General features: G+C 37.7%; 1 protein-coding gene across 3 annotated transcripts in view; it reads right to left on the minus strand.

Annotated features, from left to right (window-relative positions):
• Positions 1-993: 993 nt before the first annotated feature.
• The window catches only part of LOC137029953 (Fc receptor-like protein 5), a 36904-nt gene continuing 11822 nt past the window's right edge, over positions 994-26075 (minus strand). For 2 of the 3 annotated variants that reach the window (XM_067399800.1, XM_067399801.1), the window contains exons 5-16: positions 25603-25971; positions 22613-22684; positions 15733-15987; positions 15369-15632; positions 14753-15040; positions 13452-13733; positions 12281-12565; positions 11927-12205; positions 11165-11428; positions 9337-9579; positions 8911-9021; positions 994-2361 (exon numbers count right to left, since the gene is read on the minus strand). In XM_067399800.1, coding sequence (XP_067255901.1) covers positions 2303-2361; positions 8911-9021; positions 9337-9579; positions 11165-11428; positions 11927-12205; positions 12281-12565; positions 13452-13733; positions 14753-15040; positions 15369-15632; positions 15733-15987; positions 22613-22684; positions 25603-25971 — 2771 coding nt within the window. In that variant the 3' untranslated portion in view covers positions 994-2302. The remainder of the gene's footprint in view (positions 2362-8910; positions 9022-9336; positions 9580-11164; positions 11429-11926; positions 12206-12280; positions 12566-13451; positions 13734-14752; positions 15041-15368; positions 15633-15732; positions 15988-22612; positions 22685-25602; positions 25972-26075) is intronic. The other variant, XM_067399802.1, reaches the window with a different exon arrangement.

Genomic DNA, 26075 nt, shown 5'->3' on the forward strand with positions numbered 1-26075 from the left:
CTAAGTGATGGTGCTTAAATTGCTTAAATTGCTTTTATTCTCTGTGTCTGTTTGGTGTGACTGTGCATTATCGCACTCCATGTGCTGTAAAGTCAGTGCCTGCGTCTCACTGTGCATACTATCCATCCTAAATAGTATGTGACATTAGTAATATTCAATGCTTTTTTATGGCAGATAGGGTGGATGTACAGTAGGATGCAGGGAGTGTTTTTCGTGAAGTGCTGGGGAAAGCTATATAAGCTACAAACAAGTAGAAAATAATTTCTTTGTAGATTATACAACAGCAACTTGGAAAACAGACAAAACAGAAAAGGTAAGAAGCGATATTTGAGAAAAGAGCATATTAAGCTAATAGCTGCAGACCCACAGCGGAACTAACTTTACCCCATGTGACGTGATTTCCAATTCTTGTGAAATAGGCTAATAATGCACTGGAGCCACTGAGAATGGCCCCGCCCCAACACGATAATAACTATAGCATATTAGCAGTGGCTCGCTTGTTATGGAGGACAAATTACTCAAAATGTAATAATTAAATAAATAATGAATTCAATAAAGCAACAATTAAATGTACTAGTTTATTCTGAAATAATTCAATAATTATTAAATAATTAATTTAATTATTAATTAAATCATTAAATAAATGTATTAATTTATTTTGTAAAATCCCATGAAAACAATTTGTTTTTATAATATATTTCACAATATCCTCTTTCAAACACTATAATCGTTTAAATATCTGTTTTTTTTTTCATAATTAAATGTGATTTTTCACATCTTATCTAGTGAAACGATCATTTTCATGAGTCATTTTCTAAAAAAATACAACTGTATATGCTTCACAAACACAAATGATCGCTTGCATGTGCTTCCGCTTTGCGTATTCTTCAAAAAGCTTACGCTGTATGTCCTTTGCCTTCCCTATTCTACTTATGGAAAAAATGGAACTGGCGCCGCGTTCGTTCTGTAAGTAGAATAGGGAAGGCGTAGGACATACAGCGAAAGCTTTTTAAAGAATACGAAAGTGGGGTTTTTGTGGAACCACTTGGAAGGCGATCATTTGTGTATATAAGCATATACATTCACTTTTTTTGTTTTTTAAATCGTTCAAATCGTTTTTTCAGATCGTTTCACTAGATAAGACCCTTATTCCTCATCTGGTATCGTTCAAAGCCCTTTGAAGCTACACTGAAACTTCAACCGTTTGGAGGCCATTGAAGTCCAGTATAAGGAGAATAATCCTGGAATGTTTTCATCAAAAACCTTAATTTCTTTTTGAATGAAGAAAAAAATGACATGGACATCTTGGATGACATGAGAGTGAGTAAATTATCAAGAAAATTTTAATTGAAAGTGAAATAATCCTTTAATATCGTTGCGGAGGTTCTATTCTTTCTGGTGAAATCCCAAAACAAAATGCACACAAATATGTCCCTGCTCTTGATATACAATCGTTGATGAACATCTCTGATTTTAATGAGGAGAAAAAAAACTATGAGGGTGGAGCTTTCCGTGACTATTGTCACCAACCACAGCCAGGACCAGCTTAAACCAGCTTAAATCTAAAAATGATGATATGAAAAAGAAGTGGATTAGTTTTGTGAAGAGCCATCTTGATAAAGAGCTGACAATCACCACCAACACCCGCCTCTGCAGTGATAATTTTACACTGGATAGTAACAAACTTTCATCATAGACAACTGGGATTCACTGATAATCCTCTTGTTATTGGTGAATGGGGCTGAACCGACTATCTCCCACCTCGGCATTCATCCTCCCTTCCCGCCGACAACTGAAGATTGTGGGAACGGACTGACTATCTCCCATCTTGGCCTCCATCCTCCTGTCTTGTGGCGCCAACATGTGTGTAGTAACTCTAGCGTCAGTCACAAGAGCACCTCTTGAGATCAGGGGAGTGAGGTTTTACATGCACAACTCTTACAGGCCTACGTCCGTTAAATATACATCAGTATGTTTGACTCATTAGACAAGTAAGTTAAAAGAGACGGCAACTTTCTCTCAAGTAGGCATGGTTTCAGAGCTGACAGTGAACACACCTTCAGTGTTTGAGGGCAGAAAATACTTTCAAGAATATGATCATTTATTTCATTTACTTGGCGGTTTTTTAATCATTTAAAATTGGCTGGGTGGTTAATAACACATTTTTCTGTGGTGTGACAAATTCAGAACACATATTTTAATATTGCTTTACACAGACTTTAAGGACAAATAAATGCTGACAGAACATCCAAACGTGTTGACAGAATTACCAGTATGATGAGTCTTTTTAAAGAGGTTAATATCAGATTGAAGTTTCTTCCTCTGTTACGGCGTACTGACTTTGATCTTCATCAGATGGAACTGTGAAATACACATAAAAACATGAATGTCCCACTCAGAAAAAGACACAGAGAGAAAGAGATATGTGCTCCTGTGATCAGAGAGGTGGATCAGAGACACACAACATTTCCCAGAGACTAAATTAACTTTGTCTTCACTACTGCCACACTGATGTACCAGCCTACATCAGAGATCTTCAACCCTGCTCCTGGGGACCCACTGTCCTGGAAAGTTTATTTCCAACCTGCTTCAGCACACCTGCATGTGTAGTTTCAAGCCATCTTGAAGAGCTTGATTAGCTGCGTCAGGTGTGTTTGATTAGGTTTGGAGCTAAACTCTCCAGGATAGTTGGTCCCCAGGAGCAGGGCTGAAGACCTCTGGTCTATGTGATTCATGGAAATAATGAGGAACTCTCCAGAACTTGTGTACTTATTCCTAATGTTCATCTCGCCCATCACAAACACATAAAGCCTCATCATATGTATGATCATGTACATCTCAACATGCAAGGAGTGTCTTCACCAGAGTGCTGAAAAGCACAGCCCTTGGAAAAACAACAAGAAACAGCAGAAACTCCAATGACAAGAGAAGCTCTCAATCACCAAGAGCTAGAGACCATGATCAAGGAGTCCAGACTGGCCACAGGACCTCCATCACAACACAAGAGCTACGCAGCGACAGTTCAACAACCACAAAACCCTGGAGCTGCTGAACATCTACTGAACACCATCTGCCAATAGGATACCTATATGATTGTCCAATAGGATACAATGAAATTGTTGTTCCTTCATTAAAAAAAAAAAATCTAAAATAAAGTGTCGCTGTGAATTCTTATATGGCACAAAGACAATTTGAAACATTTGAAAATTAATCTATTTGGCTTGAAATTAAATTAGTCATATCACAGTGTAATCTTTACCTCTGTGTGCCTATATTCCACCTCATGACTCTCACTATTATGAAGAACAAAGTTTTCTAAAGTTACAGATGGACATCTTTCACTTTCAGTCCAGAGGAAATATCCTCATGCGGAGACTTAAACGTTAGGACAGGGAGAGAAAGTGATTATGTAAATATTGTAGATAATGGCCACATACTCAATGACATCAGGTTTCATTCCTCATCAAGTTTGACACCAAGAAATAGCTGCAACAGTTCAGTCAACATGAACAGGAAGCAAATGTTAAAACTCTGTAAAGGTTTAGAGCGATATATCATTAATGGCAGAACTAGGGGAGTACATTAGGTAGATTCCTGGCAGACATCCTGGCCAAATTTTCCCATTGGCCTCTGACCATCATGGACTTCTAATCATCCCCATACACTGATTGGCTTCATCACTCTGTCTCCTCTCCACCAATAAGCTGTGGGCGTTCTGGCACAATACTGCCAATCACTGCCAAACACTGCCAAACAGTGCTTTACCTGAAACCACCATGTCAAAGGACTAAAACGTCTCCACTCAAATCTGAAAAACTGTTTCCTCTGAAACCCAAACTTAAATGGAACAATTCAAAGAACACATGAACAGTCCAATGATATCAAAAATGCTGGACTTTATGTCCACTGATTTCACCTTAAAATGTTTTGTTGCTAAATTTATTCCTTTAACATCTAATTACATATTCAAAACTTTGGCGACTCTATCTAACATTAAACGGCAAAGCAAACATAAAACAAATTAAAGCTGCAAGCAGCGATGAAAGGGCCCTCACACCCGGGCTAACCGCCACCCGTTGGCCTCAGGAAAACAGTAAACAGTGGAAATATAACAGGAGAAATATAGCCAAGTCATTTCAAAGTGCCACACTTCCTGCTGCCAACAGGTGGCGCTTTGACCATAAACGAATATTGCTATGTAGATGTCCTCAGGCCAGGACTATTATCAAACATGTGAAGTTTGGAGCAGATCGGACATTGTATATGAGTTACCAGAACTTCCTGTTTCTTGGCTTTAATCGCATACATTAGCATTTAGCCAAGTCTTTCATGATTTAACATATTTCTAGTATGTTTGGTACATCATGGCATATTAATTTTTTTTTTTTTTCTGAGAGTGAACTAAAGTGTAAAGCATACCATTTCCTGTTGCCAGCAGGTGGCTTTATGACTAACTGAATATTGGCATATAGATGTCTTTGGCCTGGCCAGGACTCTTATCACACATGTGAAGTTTGGAGCAGATCGGACATTGTATGCTTGAGTTACAACAGCTTCATCATTCATGGCGAAACATCAGAATTTGTCAGGCCACCACGGACACGCCCTTCAACGAAAACTCAGATCTTTGCAATTAAATGTCGCTAAGGTCTTAAGATTAGACTGACCATATATGATGTTGTTATTATTAAATGTCTTTGAGGAGTTAATCACAGTGTAAAAAATGACATTTCCTGTTGCTGGCAGGTGGCGCTATGACTGCAACTGAACATTGGCATATAGATATCTTCAGGTCAGGACTCTAATAAAACTTGTGAAGTTTGGGGCAGATCCAACATCGTATGCCTGAGTTACAACAACTTCCTGTTTCATGGCGAAACATCGAACTTTGCCAGGCCGCCACGGACACGCCCTTCAGCGAAAACTCTAGATCTTCGCAATTTAACGTCTCAAATGCCGTTAAAGTACAACATGTGGAAATGGCAAAAACTGCCAAAATTTTGTAGAGAAAATTCAAAATATCTCACTTTCTGTTGGGTTTACAAACTTTGCACCCAAGGGCTTTTTTATACGTATTGGGCTGTTACAATCTGTCTACCGAATTTCATAACTGTACGTGAAACGTAGCACGAAGGGCGCTTAACTGAAATTTTGTAGGTGGCGCTATCGAGCCATTTTGCCACACCTAATTCTGAAACCCATATCAGTTGTAAATTTTCACCACTTCTGATGCGTGTGCAAAGTTTTATGAGTTTTTGAGAACATTTAGGCCCTCAAAAATGTGATTCATTTTGGAGAAGAAGAAGAATTGGCTGAGCAATTACAATAGGGTCCTCACACCATCGGTGCTCGGGCCCTAATTAACTGTCAGGGGTCTGCCCTGGCAGTCTTGTCTGTGTTGTCTTTGTTTCATGTCTCTTTGTTTGTGTTGTGTTTGAGCACATGGCTGTCTGTGTTTGCGTTTGCCATGTGCTCCTCTGTTCCCGCCTCCTTGTTTCCAGTTACCACACCCTCTTGTTTAGTCATTGTTCAGTCCTTGTTAGTCTGAGTGTTGTCACCTGTTCCTCATGTTCTTTGCTCCCTTCATATTGTGCCATCTTTCCCTCATGTCTTCGCCAGTTCGTTAACCTAAGCGCCTACTTTCATTGTGATTTTGTGTTCTTCTATGTGCTACCCTGTCCTAGTTGGAGATAGTGTCTGGATCCCTTGTCTTGTGTCTACTGTTTCTCCTGTTTGTTCCAGTCCCTGCAAGCTGAGCAGCAACCGGCGCAGTGCCTGTTCATGCCCCGTGAGTCTATCTACGTGTGCGGTGTTATCCTGTTTGGCTCTTGTGTTGGCCTTGTGCTGCACATCCACCAAAGCACACCAGCTTGCTCACACTCTGGGCTGATCTCAGTGGCCATTCTTTCAGCTTGCCTGTCATTGTGCCTCATCCCTACCTACTGTTTGGACTGTTCACTTCCTCTCCTTAATATCTTGTCTTGTGTCTTATTAATAAACCTGTAACACTCATCCTGAGTTTGAGTCCTCCCTCACAGATACCTGACATCAACAGAAAATAAGAAAGGATGTTTGGTTTGATAATAAATGTGCAGGTCTCAGAAAAGAACTAAAGAGACTTTCTAACAAAAAGCACAAAGATCCATCCAGTCAAACATTACAGACTGTCTGGAAAATTACAAGTCTTATTTGTGGGAAAAAATGAAAAATATTTAAAAACCAAAGCTGATGAAATTGATGACTCAGTAAGACAATTTGGAAATCTTACTTTGAAATTCTTATCAAAAAATTTCTCCATCTGACCTTAGCCATCAGAGTAAAATAAAGGGAAAACTAGAAAACTTAAAGAAAACAATTAAAAATGATCAAAATCCTTTGGAGAAATGTATAACAATGTCTGAAATTATAGAACATATTAAAATCTTAAAGAAATCATTTGGACAAGATAAGCTGTAGCCAAATTATCCAATCTTCAAATTATGGTCCGGTAACTTCCCTGAGATCTGGTCTGAAGGACTGATCCCCCCTATATTTAAAAAGTGATGGATTTGACCCCAATAATTATCGTGGCATCAGTGGGCAGTTCTTTAGGAAAACTGTTCTGCAGTATCATTGTCACATATATTTCAACATACATTTTAATAAAGCACAAATTGGCTTTATTGGCATCTACTCACTTCACACTCTAATGAACAGAAACATCAAGGACAAAAAAAAGGAAAATGGTTTACTGTACAAACTCCTACAAATTGCCATTGACAGAAAAACTTTTGATCTTATACAATCTCTGTACAGCGACAGTAAATGTGCAGTGAAAAACAATAATCACAAAATAGCATTTTTCCTGCAGGGACATGAAGTGAGACAGAGCTGCAGTCTGAGTCCAATTTAACATCTACATACTGTAAATGATCTGGCATCAGCACTGGAGCACTCTAATGTCCCCAGCCTCACTCTACACCACACAGAGGTCAGAGGTCAGCTGAATGCAGATGATCTGGTCCTGCTGTCCAGCACAGCTGAGGGGATTCAGCTGGAACAATTCTGTCACAAGTAGTTCTGACAGTCAATCTGGGCAAAACCAGAGTCTTAGGGTCTCATTCATGAAACATTCGTAAATATACGAGTAAATATGTGAGTGATTTGTGCGTAAAGAGACCTTCCCGAAATCTCTTCTCCTGATTCACAAATACTTCGTAAATGTCAGAAGTGATAGTGAAATGTGTGTGTGTGTTAATGAATTCCAATCAATCGTAAATGGGACGCGCGTGCACGCTCATTCTTAATTACCATAAATCCCGCCATTAAATCCGACTGACAACTATATATGGGCATCATATTATGACACCAAACGATTTTGGCCATTTTATAGGAAACAATTTCCATAACAATTAAGGGGCCATTAGTTTGCCCAGCCCTATTGAAATCAATTAATTATTTGATTAAAGTGCTCCGTTTGCAGATGCTATTACTGGCTCTCACAATAAAAGTAAAAAGAAAAAACGTATGTAATTACTATATAATATTTTTTTCAAAATGCTGTGTAATGTACCTTATTAAGGTGAATTAAAATGTAGCCTTATTAATGAGCAAAAACGTTTGGATGTTAAACGCACTATTTATGCGTGGCTGGGAGCAGGTGTAGATTTCTTTACTAACATTTGGAAAATAAGAAACATTTTAATGAATCCGAAAATTTACGCCAGAACCACTTTACACACGATTTACACAACAATTCGTTCTGCTCGTGTTTCATGAATGAGACCCATTGTGTTCCAGAAGACCAGATCTCAGGGAAACAAACACCAGTCGAAATATAAAGGCCAGTCCTACAGCAAAGAACTAGCTACAGTTATCTGGGCATCGACATCAGCGCTTCGGTCTGGCTGTCAAAACACTGAGCAAAACGGCTCGGAGGGCTTCTTATGCTATAAAGTCACAATGCTGTCAATTAAAATTGCCCATTAAAACTTGGATAAAATTAAACAATTCAATAATAAATCCAATTATGGGACCAATAAGTACATTTTGGGATCTGTACTAAATTTTAAAAATTGGACTAAGACTTCAGAAAAAGAAAAACTACCATTAAAAATGGCTAAAAACATTTTAGGGGTCCACATAAGCACTTCCAATTATTTCAATCATTCATTGAACTGAGTGATACTGAGAAAATGCCCTTCATGCTTGAAGATAACAGCGTTGCACTAGCTGCAAAATATGTTAGCCATTCACAACATTAGAGAAGGATAACTCTCTAGAGAGACCTGCTTTATTTATTCATTTACTTAGATGAATTTATTTACTATGCTACATATGACATGGTGTATACATATATGTTTTGTTTGTTTGTCTATTTTGTTATTTATATATAATATGTTAATATGTTAATGCTTTGGCAACATTGTGATTCACAGTCATGCTAATAAAGCTCAATTGAAATTGAATTGAGAGAGCAGAGGATCTGTAGACACTGTGACCTACAGCAAATAGAGGATGAGAAACACTTTCTACTCATCTATACTAAATATCACAATGTTAGAGAAACATTTCTTCCCAGATTTGAAGCATTCCACCATTCATTGAACTTAGTGATACTGAAAAAATATCCTTCATAAGATGACAGCAGTAGCTGCTGAATATGTGGTAGCCATTTGCAATGTTAGAGACTGTTAACTCTTTAGAGAGACCCACTGTATTTATTCATTTATTATATTTATTTGTTTTGTTTATTTATTTATTTACTATGCTACATGCAACATGATCTACACTTTTTAAATTATCTATACAAAATATGTTAATGCTTTGGCAACACTGTGAGCCATGCTTATAACATGATATACAGTACAGCCGTGCTTATAAAGTTGAAAATAGAATTTTAAACAGAGAGAGATCAGACAGAAGTTTTACCTTTTGCTCTGTAACATTTGTAAAGCAGCACGACTGTTGCTACTATATACGGACAAGCTGCCAGAAGAAAACTGAGGATTTTGAAGACAGAAAACTGACCAGAACGTGACACTGAAAAACATAAACATAATCACATTATTGAGCAACATTCAAAAAAGTCAGATTCATTTATTTTGGCTTTCAAATAATAATAATAATAATAAAAAGTTATAATAATTTATGAAAAGTCATATTTTGACAGGAAAGTCATTAACATGTTTGATCTGATTTCATTCAAATGCTGTAGCTTAAAAAAAATAAAAAAAAAACCTGCTTGATTTCATTTGATATTTTTTATAATGTGTTGACTGTTGTTTATAAGGTGATCTCATCAGATGCTGAATCAAATCAAATCATCTCACAGTTACAGACTCCAGTGACTCTCACCTCTGACTGAGATCCAGCTGTGGAGTGACTGTCCTCTCTCTGTTTTACAGTAGTAGAAACCCTCATGTGACTTTGAGACAGTGATGTTCATCTCTCCTGTTGTCTGATTCTGGACCAGTGATCCGTCTTTATAGAAATCAGCGCTGAGGATCGAGGAGTTTGTAGATCGATGTAAACAGTGTAGAGTCAGGGTCTCTCCCTCAATCACAGGATCAACAGAACTCACCAGAATCACTTCGCCATCTACAAACACAAGAAATACATCAACAGATGGTAGTGAGATCAAGCACCCTACAACAAAGCAATAAAATACATCTGTAGAGAAAATCTACACCCCCTTGCCCAAACTCTCCTCACTCTCCTCACTCATATAAGCAAACTCAGGAGAATTCTGTCCTCCTTTTGGGTGGTGTCTCTGCAAGATATCTGATAACCCACTCCTCTCCCCCCAAAACATGTGTTGGTGTAGTAAATATTTACAATCCTTTTGTTCTGGTCTGGGTATTTAAGGGAAAGTGCAAATCAGTCATGTGGGATCTTCTGTAGCCAGAAACCCCCATGCAGAGATGGGTGAATGTCTTAAAAACACTAACCCACCACTGTGTTATATGCATTTCTTAGTCTTAGAGTCATCTTTGAGCAACTGATGTTCTGTATTTATGATTTCTGAATTGGCTTCTAATTGGTTATTTGTGTAATTGGCATGATACATTTTTACCTGACAAATAAATGTTAAATTTCGATTTATTCTGGACTCTGCTGAAATCATTATGACCAGTAGATTATTGGAGGCTGGTGCTACTGCAGATCTGTGTTCAGGATGGGTCAAACTGAAGGCTTATGGATGAATGAAGCAGTAGGCGAGTCATCTAATGACTTTTTGATATCTGTCTATCACTGATTTAGCAAGATGAATAGAAGTGGCTAAATTAAATACACTTTTTGTACGAGTGAGCAGTAGGCAACCGACTAAAAGGTATCAGCTAACTTACTACATCCTCTGACAAAAATCAGACTGACGAGTTTATGTCCGTGAGTTTACCGCAAACGCAGGGCGCGTATCTCTGAGCGGCATTGGGTCTGTAATGAACGAATAATTTAAAGTATGGGATACCCAGAATAATCAAATATCTAAATTAATAAATGACCAACAATTAATTCCTTAATTGGAAACACGATCTAAGTAATAATCATTTGAAATTGGAGTCAGATTAAATGAGCAGTTAAAATAAAATTGAAACTACCTTCTAAAAATTGAGTGAATTTCACAGGAGCGCTGAAAAGACATACATGCGTTAAACCTTCACCCAGGCCATTGGATTCTGTTTATTGGGCCAAAGGGTTGTTCCTTACAAATCACAGGAATAAATTACATTTTATAATATATTCACATAGAAAATTGCTATTTTTATAATATTGTAATAATATGTCAGTCTTTTTTATCGAATATATGCAGCCTTGGTGAACAAACAACTTTCCAAAATAAAATAAAAATTAAATCCCAAACTTCTGAATAATAGTGTATTTTATTGTATTACAGTTGAAATCACGATATTCACTGTGCAGAAAAACATTGACTACCATAGTAGTAAGAAAAAAATCTGCTTGGTTACAAACATTCTTCCAAATATCTTGCTTTGTGTTCAGCAGAACAAAGAAATTTATAAAGGTTTGGAACAACTTTAGGGGGAATAAATGATGACTATTCCTTTAGTACATAATCACATGACTGAATTCTTGATTCTATTAATTTTTAATCTTGAACTGGACAGATTGTTTTTTTTATTATTATTATGTTTCATCTAGTTGTAAGCGTGATTGGACTCACCATGTACAGTGATGTTTCGAGGATGACGTTTCACTCCAGATTCAGACTGACACCAGTACACTCCAGTGTCAGATGTGCTGAGAAACTCAATTACACATGGAGATCCTGTTTGATTTGAACAAGTATTTGTATCTTTGTCTGTGTATCTTCTCACTGTCCATCCAGCAGAGTTACTCTGATCCTCACAACTCAGAGAGAGAGAGTCAGATGAGAAGTGTTGACTTCTGTTGGGATTGATGACCAGAGACACTGGAGCAGAAACACCTAAAAAGTGTAAAATCTCATTCAAAACTGACAGCACATGTGTGTTTGTGTAATAAAATCATCTCTAACAGGTAAAGAAGTACATTTACGATGAATATTAGCACTAAGCACTAAGTGCCAAACAGTGAATCTGTTAACATCCATTGCAAGCTACATATATATACATAAGTGCTGAATCACAAATGATCTCTTGACCTTTCTGGTTAAATTTTTTCATTCAGCAGATGCTTTTGTCATTAAAAGATGAATACAACAAAATGATTCATCATAAGCACAAAATGTTATTTTGTACTAAATTTTGAAATAAGAAGGACATCATTATGAGTGTGTATATGATAGTGTTTCTGATCTGGTTTAGACTGAGATTTGGAGGAAAGTGAGATCAGGTTTTTGAGGTTGTCATTAGTTTATGATTGTTTTTACACTTTTGTGCCAGAATACAAATATAGAGACTGCGATGAAATACAAATATGGATGAGCAAAAACATAAAGACTCACCAGTGACCCACAGTGGCTGTGTGCTGCTGTTGTGTGTGTAATAGGCTGGTCGTCCTCTCTCTGCTCTGCACGTATAAACTCCTGTGTGCTGTAGAGCAGCAGGACTGAGTGTGTAAGATCCTCCAGCTCCTCTGCTGCTGTCTGACAGATGATCATGATCTCTGAACCAGCTGAACGTCCAGCCTGTAGAGGAGCCTGAAACCTCACAGATCAGAGTCACTGATTCTCCTTCAGTCAGCCACGGCTGTGGAGACACTCGCACTGCTGCCTGAGCTTCATCTGAACAAAACATCATGAGTTACAGAGCCATAGAGAAACTGATGGAGAAGCTGATCACAACAAACACAAACTCACCTGATACAGTCAGGTTAACAGCATCACTGCGCTGAGAGATCTTAGTGTTTATCTGTCCTGTACAGGTGTATTTACCACTGTGAAAGTGATCAACACTGCTGATGTTCAACTCTTGTGTTGAGGTTTGGTTGAGAGTGTTTTTATATTGGTTGTTGGTTCCCTCCATTTCCCATCTGTATGTCCACTCAGTGTCTCCTCCCCACTTTATATCACATCTGAGAGTGACTGTTTCTCCTCTGAACACTCGTTCATCAGGTCGTACCGTCAGCACAGCTTTAGCACTCACTACAAACACAGATTATTACATTTATTTAATTTGTTCATTTAATTTGTTCAAAAATATATTTAGTTACCACTTGTAGTACACTATGAGTTCAAATGTACTATAAGTGGTATCTAAATACATTTTTAAATACAGAGATAGTAATTAAAAGCACATTTTAGTTCACATTTCATGGTGTCTCAAAATAGCACAGTTGAGTACACTTAGATGTTCTTGAGATTATCTTAAGAAGTACTAAAGAATCATTTTTAGTATATTAAAGGTGCAAAAGAGGATCTTTTTGTCGACTGAGAATCCAAAGACAAAAGAGTTTTTGAAATGAGCGCATGCGTAAGAACAACCCCCCTCCTTCACAGCTCATTTCAGGGGAACACCTCCCAAAACTCATGCACGAGTATCGGAACACAAGTGTTTACCACCGGCATTCGCTGTATCGTGTTAGTGGATTCATTATGTCGGACTCACTGCAGGTAACTCATAATCTGCAGTTGTTATTCCTGTCTCCTGACAAAAACATTGCATACAGCGCCTGTGGAGTGTGGAAAGTTACTGGCGTGCAGCCGCGCTCGTCTCTCATAAGGAACGTCACGGCAGTGATTGACAAGCCAGAGGGCCAATCGCGTAAACGATTGGTTTATGTTTTTAAGGCCCTACCTCGTGCACAGATGATGTATATTAATATTATTCCTTTCAGTGCACCTAATAAATAGTCTTTTATCAGTTAGTAAAGACAGTTTCAAGTAATATTGCAAAAATGTATAAAACAAAACATCCTCTTTAGCACCTTTAAGTACAAAATTAGTGCGCAAAAATAGAGAACTTTAAGTACATTACAGAAATGTACTTTTTTTTCACCTGGGTCAGTATGTTGCATGTTTTCTCTCTCACCTGTAACATTGACCCACAGTGCATCACTGTAGTTTGTGTAATAGACTGGTTTCCCTCTTCCAGCTCTACACCAGTACTGGCCTCCATCAGACACTGAATCAATCTTCACTCTGTAGGGGTTTCTTTCTCTCTTCTCTGTCTCAGGGTTCAGTGTGTGTTTGTACCAGTAAAAGTCCCAGTATCCAGTGGACGGATCCATGCGACAGGTCAAAGTCATTGTGTTTCCTGTCAGTGCAGCTCCTGCAGGATCTGATGTGAGTTCAGGCTTTGGCTTTAGACCTGCTGGAGAACAAGAACAGATTCAGATCCTCAAGAGTCAGAGTTCACCTGTGTTTGACAAATCATTGAGTATTTGTCTACAACAGTTGATACAGAAGAGAGTGTTGAAAAATATGGATTTTACACGAGCATTACACAGATCTATTTAAATTCAGATTAATTATTTAAAGATCTGGTTTGCTTGTAGTTTGTGTTGATTAAATTAAATGTTTGCAAACTACAAACAGTGATATTACCAGGTGAAAAAAGTACACTATAATGTACTTAAAGTGCTCTATTTTCACGCACTAATTTTGTACTTAATATACTAAAAAATTTTCTTTAGTACTAATTATGATAATATTAAGAACATCTAAGTGTACTCAACTGTGCTATTTTGAGACACCATGAAATATGAACTAAAATGTGCTTTTAATATACTATCTCTGTATTTAAAAAATATATTTAGTTACCATTTATAGTACACTATGGGTTCAAATGTACTATACAAAATAGCACAGTTGAGTACACTTAGATGTTCTTAAGATTATCTTAATTAGTACTAAAGAAGAATATTTAGTATATTAAGTACAAAATTAGTGCACGAAAATAGAGCACTTTAAGTACAGTATAGTGGGTTCATATCCAGTCTACATGTATGTGTCTGTAACCATAATACAAAGATGTGTGACACAAAAAGACAATGAAATAACATTAAATAAACACCAAGCAATTCAGACTAGAATGACCATGAACTAAGGAGCTGTTTACACAACACCATTTTTAATAAAAAAATAAAAATTTATGTTTTGTCCGTTCATTTACACGACAATGCAAACTTAAAACCGCGATTCAAAGTGCACGTTTTTGAAAATTATACCGTTATTGTCTCTGTGTAAACTACAAAAACATGAATTTGTGAAAACGAATTGACAACTGTATTTATCATAAGTGTGAATGAAACATCTGAGAGTGAAAGACTCTTGATTGGTTGTGATCATGATCATGTAGAGAGTTTATGAGAACAATGATATTCAACTCACCCTTCACAGAGAGATAAGCAGAGCTTGATCGTGATGAAACTGATCTTCCATCTATGTGTCCTTTACACGTGTACCAACCCTGATCAGATTTAACAGCTTCAACAATACTGAGAGTGTCTCTGTTTACAGTGTAATGCTCAGACGTCTGTAACAGTGAACTGTCTTTATTCCACTCATATCTCCAGTCACTGTGATCAGAGTTTATCTCACACTTCAGATTGACTCTCTCTCCAGTGAATACAGGATTGTGATTTTCTGGATTAACAGTCAGTGTAGGTGTGGGTAAATCTGTGAAGAAAACCAAAAAACTAAGCAACTCAAAGAGCTCTATCAGGGAAAACTATTCTGTAAATGTTTTTCAAAACTATGTTTATACATTATTTTATCTCATATTTAATATCATATATTCTGGTTTGCTGTTGTACTGTCATTAGTTTTCCCATGTTTTGAGGAGGCTCCGGCTCTGTACCGTCCTCAGACAAACACTGATCAGACACACCAGCTGTGAAACTAAACTGTGATTATTTCCATCACTAAACCAGCTGAATCTCCATGTTTCCTCCTCCTTGTATGTCACATGTGAGACTGACTGTGATGAAATGATGAACGCACTCACCTGATACTATCAGTGTAACTTCATCACTCATCTCTGTGTACTGTGGGAATTCAGTCTGGGATCCTTTACAGCTGTACACACCAGCATGAGACCAATCCACATATGTGATTTTATAGTTCTGGTCTTGTCCTCTGATATAATATTGATCTTTATACCAGCTGTACCACCAGACTCCTCTCTCCTGAATGTCACATGTGAAAGTGACCGTCTCTCCTCTGAACACACGTCCATCAGGCTGAACACGCACTACAGGTTTGGGTCTCTCTGTGAAAAGAGCAAACAACACACTTCATCTTTGAATTTTTTTTAAACTCAAAAGTTTGCTTTCACTGAAAATAAATCTACAAAGTAAAAGAGAACTTACCTCTCACTGTTATCTCAACATTACTGTACAGAGTGTAGTATTTTCCTCTCTCTGCTCTGCACTGGTATTTTCCTCCATCAGAGACTCTCACAGAACTGATTGTTTTAGTTGCTTCATCAGGGGATTCATGGTTTGAGTCTTTCTTCCAGAGAAATGTCCATCCAGATGACTGTCCCACGTCACATCTGAGAGTAACTGTGTCTCCAGTGAACACTGAACTCTGGGGACTTACAGTCAGATTTGGTTTTGGTCTATCTGTAAGTGTACAGTGATTCAGTGTTGAGTTCATTTATAGGTGTTATTGGTCATATTTTTCACTAGTCTTCTGTCTTATTTTTGTACAGTAAACTATGTAACTTATTTTGATTAAAGGGAAGTGTGTCGTTTCTGCTCCCGTTTAAAAAAAAAAAAAAAAATTGGCCGTTCATTTACACAACATCGCAAACTTAAAAATGCAATTCAAAGTGAACTTTTTTGAAAATTATAGCGTTATCGTCTCTGTGTAAACTACAAAAATGTGAATTTGTGAAAACAGTGAAGTCATATGCATGTTTATTACATGTTCAGTCTATAGTGTTTCTTTACTAAGTGACATCGCCATCTACTGGCCTGTGTGGGATTTCAAATTTAAGATGTGTTTAAGATCTGCTGATATGTCCTGGCATAACTTCACATGAATAACTAATGTGGACATTCAACGAGAACACAATCCGTTTACTGATTAGATTAAATAGATTTTCCAGTGAGGTGATTCTGCAAGTCTCTGATCTTCCTACTGAGAGCCAAACTATATATGAATGTTGACATAGTCTTAGTTCTCATGACCAGCCGCTGTTTATACCATCGTGGGGAATTTTCCTGTATTTTCTTTAGGTGCTTTTGGTTTAGTGGTCACTACTAAGGCTGTGTGTAAGGTCAACACTTTTAAGGTTTGCCCACTATCACACACTTCAGATTGACTCTCTCTTCAGTGAATACAGATCTGTCTGGTGTCACAGTCAGTGTAGATGAGGGTGAATCTGAGAAGAAACACAAATGTGTTCATATTTTGTTTAAATCAACTAAATGGTTCCATTCTTATTCTGCTGATCACTTTAAAATCTTGTAGATTCTGTAAAAATGATCCTATGTTGCATCCCATACATAAATCCTATACATACATCCTATACAACAAATAACTGGACAGTATGAACTTTGTCTGAGCTTTAATGTCTTTTTCTGGTCATGTACAAAGCATTGAGTTTTGACAGAGGTGTGTTTCTGTGAATTGTTTTGTTTTCATTTTGTTTGTTTGTTTCATAACATTAGTGATCAGAGATGACTGTAAACTAGGGGTGTAACGATAATCTCATGCAGGGGCGCAGGAGGGGGCGGGGGGCGTTCGCGATCAAAGTGCATGCCACTGATTAGTATAGAGTCTGGGAACGTGACGTCAGCAGCGCATTGCATTCTGGGACATTAGGTCACGGACAGTACAGTAGAGACTGGGAAATAGTGGAGGAAGATGTTAAAATTTATATTATACAGTTAAAAACATATTAGAATGGTGAACGCTGGCTGTGGTATGAACTATATGCATATACTGACCAGTGTGGAAAACGAATGTGAAATGGAGCGCCATTTTGTCCCATTTTCGGGACATTCTAAAAAGCTTAACGTGGCGTAATGTAAGTAAACATCATCAACTTGAACAATAAGAGTCGAAAAAACTTCCATAGACAAATCCAAATTAAACCCTGCGGCTCGTGACGGCACGGTGCGAGAAACCGAACAGTATTTATATAATTTTTTACCTCTAATACACCACTATGTCCAACCGCGTTCAACTTCCGGTTAGTGAGGTCTGATCGCGCTCTGACAACGGAAGTGATGTCTCGCGCTCATTGAAGTATATGGGCGAGACATCACTTCCGTCATCACAATGCGTTTTTTGACCTCACTAACAGGAAGCTAAACGAAGTTGGACATAGTGGTGTATTAGAGGTAAAATTTATATAAATAATGTTCGCACAAACCGATCGTTTCGTGTCTTAGGACATTAATGTGTCGTCACGAGCTGCAGGTTTTAATTTTGATTTGTCTAAGCAAGTTTTATTTACTGTTATAGTTGAAGTTCCCATCCACTGCTATTATTTGACTGACAGAGGGCAGCGGTTGCAGTTAAAAATCATAATTTGCGTTCGACTGAAGAAACAAAGTCACCTACATCTTGGATGCACTGGGGGTTAGCAGATAAACATCAAATTTTCATTTTTGGGTGAACTATCCCTTTAAATGTGCGTTCATATTCTGGGCTCATCTGCTTTTCTGTAGTAAACACCAAACTAATAAAGCATTAGCATTAGTAAATTAAGCCACGTTAAGCTTTTCCACGTTAAGCATGTTATAATGTCCCTCATTTTCTGCCTTCCGGCTTAGAAACACAATGGTGAAAGTGAAACTCAAAATAATTTTGACCAAAATTTGGCTTTGTCATTTGTATTTATTACAGATTAATAACTTCTGATCCGTTTGAATATGTACGTGCTCACGCCATGAATAATGTACGAAAACGCGCTTAGAAATGTTATTTGTGACATAGGCCTAGTTGCGATCACTCTCCGTGTTGATAAAGCAACACCTCTGATTCATTGTTCAGCTTGTCTCGGTAAGAAATCATGTATTTATTCCATTTAGGTCCAGTAAAACTTACTTGGTGTAGCGATTCCACAATATAATTAATTTCAGAGCTGCATTACAGATGGTCATGCTGTTATGTTATCCCTTAATGCTTTAACATGAAGAAATCAGGGCGATATGATGATATGCTGGCTGAGATCAATCTATATTGTGTTTATTATTTTATCTGAAAGATATATCGGTGCCATATGGAAGCCCGTTTCCGTCACTAAAAAAAAAAAAAAAAGCCACAAAAAAAAAAAAATATGAATTGCGACTTTTTATCTCAGAATTCTGACTTTTTAACTCGCAATTGCGTGTTTATATCTCACAATTGCGAGTTATAAAGTCAGAATTCTGAGATATAAAGTCGCAATTGCGAGTTATAAAGTCAGAATTCTGAGATATAAAGTCGCAATTGCGAGTTATGAAGTCAGAATTCTGAGATATAAAGTCGCAATTGCGTGATATAAAGTCAGAATTCTGACCAGTAGGGGTTCAATCTTGTGCTGGCTGGCAGTAGCAGCCACTGACAGGTCACGTGACCTGGTGGCAGCTGCCAGTCTGATTCTGGCAGGTCACGTGACCTGCCATTGGCGCTGGTGGCAGCTGCCAGTCTGATTATGGGAGGTCTGTCAGAGGTTCTGGTGGCTGGCAGAGTATAACACGTTCCCTATATCTCTGTCGCTGCATGGAAATACATAATTGTATTATTAATAATATAACATTATGACTATATTCTTTTGTATAATACACGTTTTAGATGGGTTTATCTCAATTAAAGCAGTAAAATGACCGTGATCTCAACTGGTGGAAAATGACGCTCAGCCCAGCCAGCCACTGCTGAGACGCGAGTATAACGCGCTCTCTAATCACTCTCGCTGCATGAAAATACATAATTTTATTATTATTAATATCATATTATGGCTATATTGTTTTGTATGGTGGACGTTTTAGATGGGTTTATCTCAATTAAAGCAGTAAAATGACCGTGATCTAAACTGGTGGAAAATGACGCTCAGCCCAGCCAGCCACTGCTGAGACGCGAGTATAACGCGCTCTCTAATCACTTTCGCTGCATGAAAATACATAATTTTATTATTATTAATATCATATTATGACTCTATTCTTTTGTATAATACACGTTTTAGATGGGTTTTTCTCAATTAAAGCAGTGAAATGACCGTGATCTCAACTGGTGGAAAATGACGCATAGCCCAGCCAGCCACTGCTGAGACGCGAGTATAACGCGCTCTCTAATCACTCTCGCTGCATGAAAATACATATTTTTATTATTATTAATATCATATTATGATTCTATTCTTTTGTATGGTGGACGTTTTAGATGGGTTGATCTCAATTAAAGCAGTAAAATGACCGTGATCTCAACTGGTTGCTATATGCTTCGCTGGACGCTCAACCATCCAGCCACTGTTGCCTGTCATTCCAAAGAAATCATTCTAATTTGTATGCATACTGCTAATAGTTGTGACGATTTTATGTTTTGTAATAACACAAGTTATGCAATAATATATAGCATAAAAATGGCAATTAAAACGTGAATTATTCTAATAATACGACCCTTTCTCAACATTAATCCTAAATCTGGATACAATCATTTTAGCGGCTGTGGGGAAGTTTAGGTCTCATTTCTTGATTTCATTTTAAAAAGGTGTGTTTGATGTAAATATTTAGATACATTGACGTTGTTCATTTCTTTTAAGGTCACGGGCAGCATAAGCAACATGACCACCTGTAAATCTGCTCACCTTCTGAGAAAACTTGTTTCACAAATATGTTTCACATATTTACAATATTTGGAGGGGATTTGCATGTTTAAAAAGTTGTTGTTGAGTGTTAGCTTGTAAGTAAGTGTAAGATAAAAATTTTGTGGAATGCAGCAACTTTGATTTACCTAATTATTCATGCCTCTTTTTTTAATGTTAAAAATAATAAAATACATGTTTACATTTTTTAAATAAATAAATATTTAATAAAAACAAAAAATAATGATTGCAAATATGCTTCTGTCACTGCCATATATAGAGTGTTTTTTCCCCCAGCTTGATGAAAGATAAAAACACTGACAACCAATCAGAATCCATCCGTCTTTAAAGAGCTCAAAGCATTAAAGTAGCAGACGACAAAACTGCAATAAGAAACATGTTGAGCTACAATTATTGATTTTAAAAGATCATTATTAACCACTGTAAAACACATCAGCTGTGAAACTAAACTCTACTCTTGTTGTTGTGTATGGATAGAAAAGGTTTCCGTCTTTAAACCAGCTGTATGTCCACTGCATGTTTCCTGCTCCCTATATGTCACATGTGAGAGTGACTCTCTCTCCTCTGATTTGGCTTCACCTTCACTACAGGTTTTGGTCTCTCTGTATTAATACACATATGAGTAATGTAGGAATTGAGGGTGAACCAGACAAATTAATCTTCCAGATGATTTGTTCAAACAAAACTCCATACAAAACTCAACACTCCAGATCCCAAATCAACACGCAGGACCCAAAATCAGAGAATTTGTAATTTGTGGCTTCATTCAGTCTACAAAACCACCAGCTAAGTACTTTATGGCCACACATGCTTCCTAGCTAAGGAAGAACATTGTCAACTTGGGGCAACAAACTCCAAAACTAACTGTTGAAAAGACAGCACAACTTGGGCCACAACAAGATAACAGCAGAGGTTTTTTGATCCCTGAGACAGGGAGATAAAACAGGCCTTCTTCTTCTGAGTGACCTCTGAGTGAACTGAAATCCACAGAAAGCACCACATGGGACTCTTTTATATATAAACTGCATCAAATTGTTCCAAAAACAATTCTAAACGGACTTCAAACAGTAATCAAACATCATTCAACTGCATAATTCTATCTAAAACCTATACTTGTGACTATTATGCTCAGATCACTCACAATTCATGTAATTGTTATAACTATTGAATGTGGATTGAAAGTGTGCCTTGTTTGGTAAGAGTGTAAATCTCTGTTCATAACTTAAATTTCGTCTTGAATGAAATCTGTGTAAAAAGTATCATATTATTTTTAGAGAAATCATGTCTAAACTGTGCTCTTTGTACTCTCTGAAAGTTAAGAGACTACAGATAACATTTAATTTAGGATCAGGGGAGGAGAAAAGCCACCTCTGAAACAAAGATGATACCTAATTAGTCAGAACTCCTCAAAGAGGTTGGACAAACACCTCAGTTTAAATACAGTACACAAAGACAATTTAGATGAGACAGACAATGGAAAATAACAATGAGTAGACGAAGAAGACAAGACAAGGACAGATCAAGAAGATAAGAAAAATAAGAACAAGCAGCTTCATTCAAGCCATCCAACTACTCGTCTCACTCACTTTCCTTTCTTTTACTTAGTATCCTTTCTCGTGTTCTAAGTTAAGTTTTGCCACAAAGTTTAATCAATGACTCTGCAGTCTGTGCCTGCCTCAAAACTTCAAACTTCAGCCCTGAGGGAGACTACACTCCTCCGCCAGCACACCAGAATCTGATTGGCTTCCATCAATCCGGACCCGAAAAGACCTGCTGCGAATCAAAAGAACTAGGGAAACACCTTTCTCCAAGTCAAGGACACCGACAAAGGAATCCCCATTTAAAAACACAAATGACAAATGCAAGTACCTCCAGATTCTAGCTGAACGGGTGCATTGATGTAAAGTCTAATAACCCTGCGAAGCGATATCGATCAGGTCTTATGAAGTGCATATATTGCTAGAAACTTGATTTCATCATTTAGTTAAAACTCATTCTTTCCTTACTTCCTTTCTTTCTCCAACTTTTGTGAATATGTGTGGGTTTGTGTTAGATATCAGTTTAAGCATTAGAATAATCAATAAAGTCTTTGTGTCTTGTGTTATGTGCTTATGAATTTGTCTTAAACTCTATGTTACTTTGCTAATAAATAAAGCAATAAGTCCCAAGAAGCCGTGGTTTACAGTGAATTTATAACAGCTAAGCGGCATTGTTAGGCATGTTTCTCTGCTTTATCTGCACCATAGTGCCATGAACGCTGTACTTGTAAGATGGTTTGACAATTTAAAAAGTACTTCAACTTTAAAATATATTTTGGGATCATTGCTTTGTCCAATTGATTTGAGCACAAGAACATACTATCCAGTGTGAACAGCCCCATATGAATGAGATTTTTGAAAACGTGGTTTGATGACTGTGATGAGACTTTATCTCACATGTCAGATTGGCTGACTCTCCAGTGAATGCAGTGGAACCTGGTGTCACAGTCACTGAAGATGTGAATAAATCTGTAAAGAAAGAAGAAGGCAGAGTTCTTACTAAACTAGTCAGAAAACATGATTTGATCATCTGATTTCCTGTAATTGTGTAACACTGATGTTAAAGAGGAGAGATGTGGTGAGGACTCCCAGTTTGCTCTTATTGGATAGGCTTGATCATCACCTTGCTTGACTAGAAAATACTTTATAGCAAACTTTTAGTCACAATGGTGCCAACCTGCATTGTTCCAGATTCAAGAATTCAAAGACTATATGTTTAACAGGAGTTAGTTATGTTCAGTTTCCAGTGAAGGATCCAGCATGTTGTAGGCAATGGCTAAAAGCTGCAAAGAATCATAAATATAATGGAGAAATCACTGTGATTGAAAATCTGAAAAACCTCTTTGCTTGCAGTCTCCATTTCAAACTGGATGACAAAGAAAAGAGTTTTAGGTGAAATGGAGTGCAAAAAATGAAAGAAACTGCCATTCCATGAGGTAATTGGGAAGAAGAAGAACGGGGAGCATCTTCTGCCAAATTCCCATAAGTAAAACGCCATCGCGTACAGATAGGAAGGCTGTTGCCATAGGCCAGTGGTCGCCAACCCGTCGATCGCGATCGACCGGTCGATCTTTATCACTGTTCCAGTAGCTCGGGAAAATAACAGAAATATGAGTACAAAAATACATTACATTTCTCCAGTCTTTGTACTGTATTTTTGTATTTATTTTTATGTTATTTTCTGGAACTACTGGGGCAGACAGATAAAGGTAAATAGCCCACATAATGTCCGAGTCTGTAAACGGCCGTTAACAAGAGGCCAGAGACGCTGAAGACGGACGCGAAGAGGAGAAAATTCTGTAGCAGGCAGAGCAGCTCACTGTTCACGATGCTCAAAATATAGGAAGAAAATATAAATATTGAATTGGGGGTGAGGGATTAGGAATTCATCTCTAAAAGGAGATCAGTCTTCAGGAAGATTTCGATGGCAATGGCATTTTATTTTCCTCTTACCTCCGAATAAAGTAGCTAATAGCGCATTTCAGCTTTGTTTACAGCGGTAACCAAGGAAACACTGTATCACTGCTGCTCCATAACGCCGGGTTCACACCGCAAGCGGCAGCAGAGCGGAAGCAGCGCGTTAGCAGCGCGTGAGCGTGAACTGCAGCTGCAGAGACGCGCGAGTGTTCACACTGGAAGCGTTTGTACAGCGTCACAGCAGCGGCTCGAAGCTGCATATAAAGTGAGCATTTCTTTACAAAGACAGCTATGAATGTGTTTTTATAATTGGTCATTGTTAAACTTGATAGTCTTGAAAGTTTGTTAACATGCAAGGTGTACAACACTCACAAACATAAAGCCTAAATAAAAATAAATAAATAAAAGCCTCCTGTTGCTGCAAACGAATGAGGTAAGCTTTGTGTTTTACATCATCTGACGCATGAACATGTTTACAAGACTGCAAACTCGGCGAAAAAGACAGCAAACTCGGGTTTGATTTGGGTATGCAAGAGCCTATATGGCTGTCTGTGTAATAACTAAAATAATGTTTATATATCATATTTTCTGGCTAGTTTAGTTTAGTTTTCTATAATAAACCATACTTTAACCCAAACTGAATAATTAAAAACACATTTAAATGAGTAAATCTTCTATAAATATTTTTTAATATTAATTTTCTCTCCTGACATACTTCAGTTCTTGTTAAAACACACTAGATATGCTTATTCTGTGCATTTTGAGTACTTTTTTTGAGTGAAATCACTTTTATTTTGTCCATCAAAGGTGTACTTTCACTTTAATTGAGCGTTAGCAGAGCAGCAAAAATAGACCCAGCGGCGAAACGATCGCGGCACTGCTGCTTCTGCTCTGCTCCTGCTCCGCGCTGCCGCGCAGCCTCTGCGTGCGGTGTGAACGCTCTCATCTGTTAACATGGACGCCGAAAAAATACGCGCTGCTTCTGCTCTGCTTCCGCTTGCGGTGTGAACCCGGCGTAAGCGCCACCTGCTGTCAGAGAGTGAATCTGCGTCTCATTCAGCCTGCTGTTTTTTTTTTTCATGCCTTTTTTGTGTGCCTTTTTTTTTATAATTTCACAAAGATAAAGTCAGACCATACTGTTTTTGCTTTAAATCCTGAAATTAAATCTAATTAAAATAAAAACACTGCTGAAAAAGCAGTGGTTCCCTCTAATTTGAAATGGCTATATATTTTTGTATAATAATATTAATAATAAATATCTGCAACCAGTATCAGAATCAGCCAATTTACTTGTAAAAAAAATAAATAAAAAGGCTAAATAAATCAAATTCTACATTGACCAAGAAAAAAATACTAAATACAATCTGGGCTGTCTTTTTCTATGAAGTAGATCTTGTCTTTCAAAAAGGTCGAGGTCAGGGATCTTGGGCTTAAAAAGGTTGGTGACCACTGCCATAGGCTGTTCCATTTTACCAAGGAGTTTACAAAGTTCATTCCAGTGACAATACAATAACTATTTTGTTAATAACCCTCTGTTGATCCAATTGTCTGTGGGCGGCAATACAAAAATGCAGAAGTACAATCTGTAGTTCAGGAGTTTACACGCACATGTAAGTATTGTGAGTATTCTTCCCATCATTGACTGAGATAGGAACCAGCCAAAAGTGTGGTGCTGGGGTGGTGGAGGGATGCTGCAAAACTGTCATTGGACAGAAGTGAGAGACGGCTGTATATATACAGGCCTCTTCTCACACTGTTTGGTTGGATTACCTGAATGTGCTCCTTCCAAACTTTGTTAAATAAACTTCAATTTTCACCAAAGCTCTGGAGCTTTCAAAAGCTCTGGACTTTTACAGACAAATGTAATGCTTTTATTGAGAAATTTATTGAGTTTATTGCTTTTCAAATAAAGCAACGTGCACTTTAGTATTCTAACACTGTTTAGGGGGACGAAATAATATTCAACTAACCCTTCACTGAGAGATAAAGAGCAGAGCTTGATTGTGATGAGTTTGGTCTTCCATCTCTCTGTCCTCTACACCAGTACAGATCCTCATCAGACTCAGTAGCTCCTCTGATAGTGAGAGTGTCTCCGTTTACAGTGTAATGCTCAGACATCTGTATCATTACACTGTATCTGCTGCCTTTATACCACTCATATCTCCACTCATGTGTCCAGTCATGTCCCCAATCATATGTCCAGTCATGTCCCCAAGCATACGTCTGGTAATTTCCCCATCTCCAGTTATTGTATGTCTCTATCTCACACATCAGATTGACCGTCTCTCCATTGTAAACATGCCTGTCTGGTGACACAGTCAGTGTAGATGTGGGTGAATCTGTCAAGAAGAAGACAGAGCTCTTTCAGTGAACTAGTCAGAAAACATGATCTGAACATCAGAGTTCCTGTATTTGTGTAACACTGATGTTAAAGAGGAGATAT

The sequence above is a fragment of the Chanodichthys erythropterus genome, chromosome 11 (assembly GCF_024489055.1).
Source record: "Chanodichthys erythropterus isolate Z2021 chromosome 11, ASM2448905v1, whole genome shotgun sequence".
NCBI classification, from domain to species: Eukaryota; Metazoa; Chordata; class Actinopteri; order Cypriniformes; family Xenocyprididae; genus Chanodichthys; species Chanodichthys erythropterus.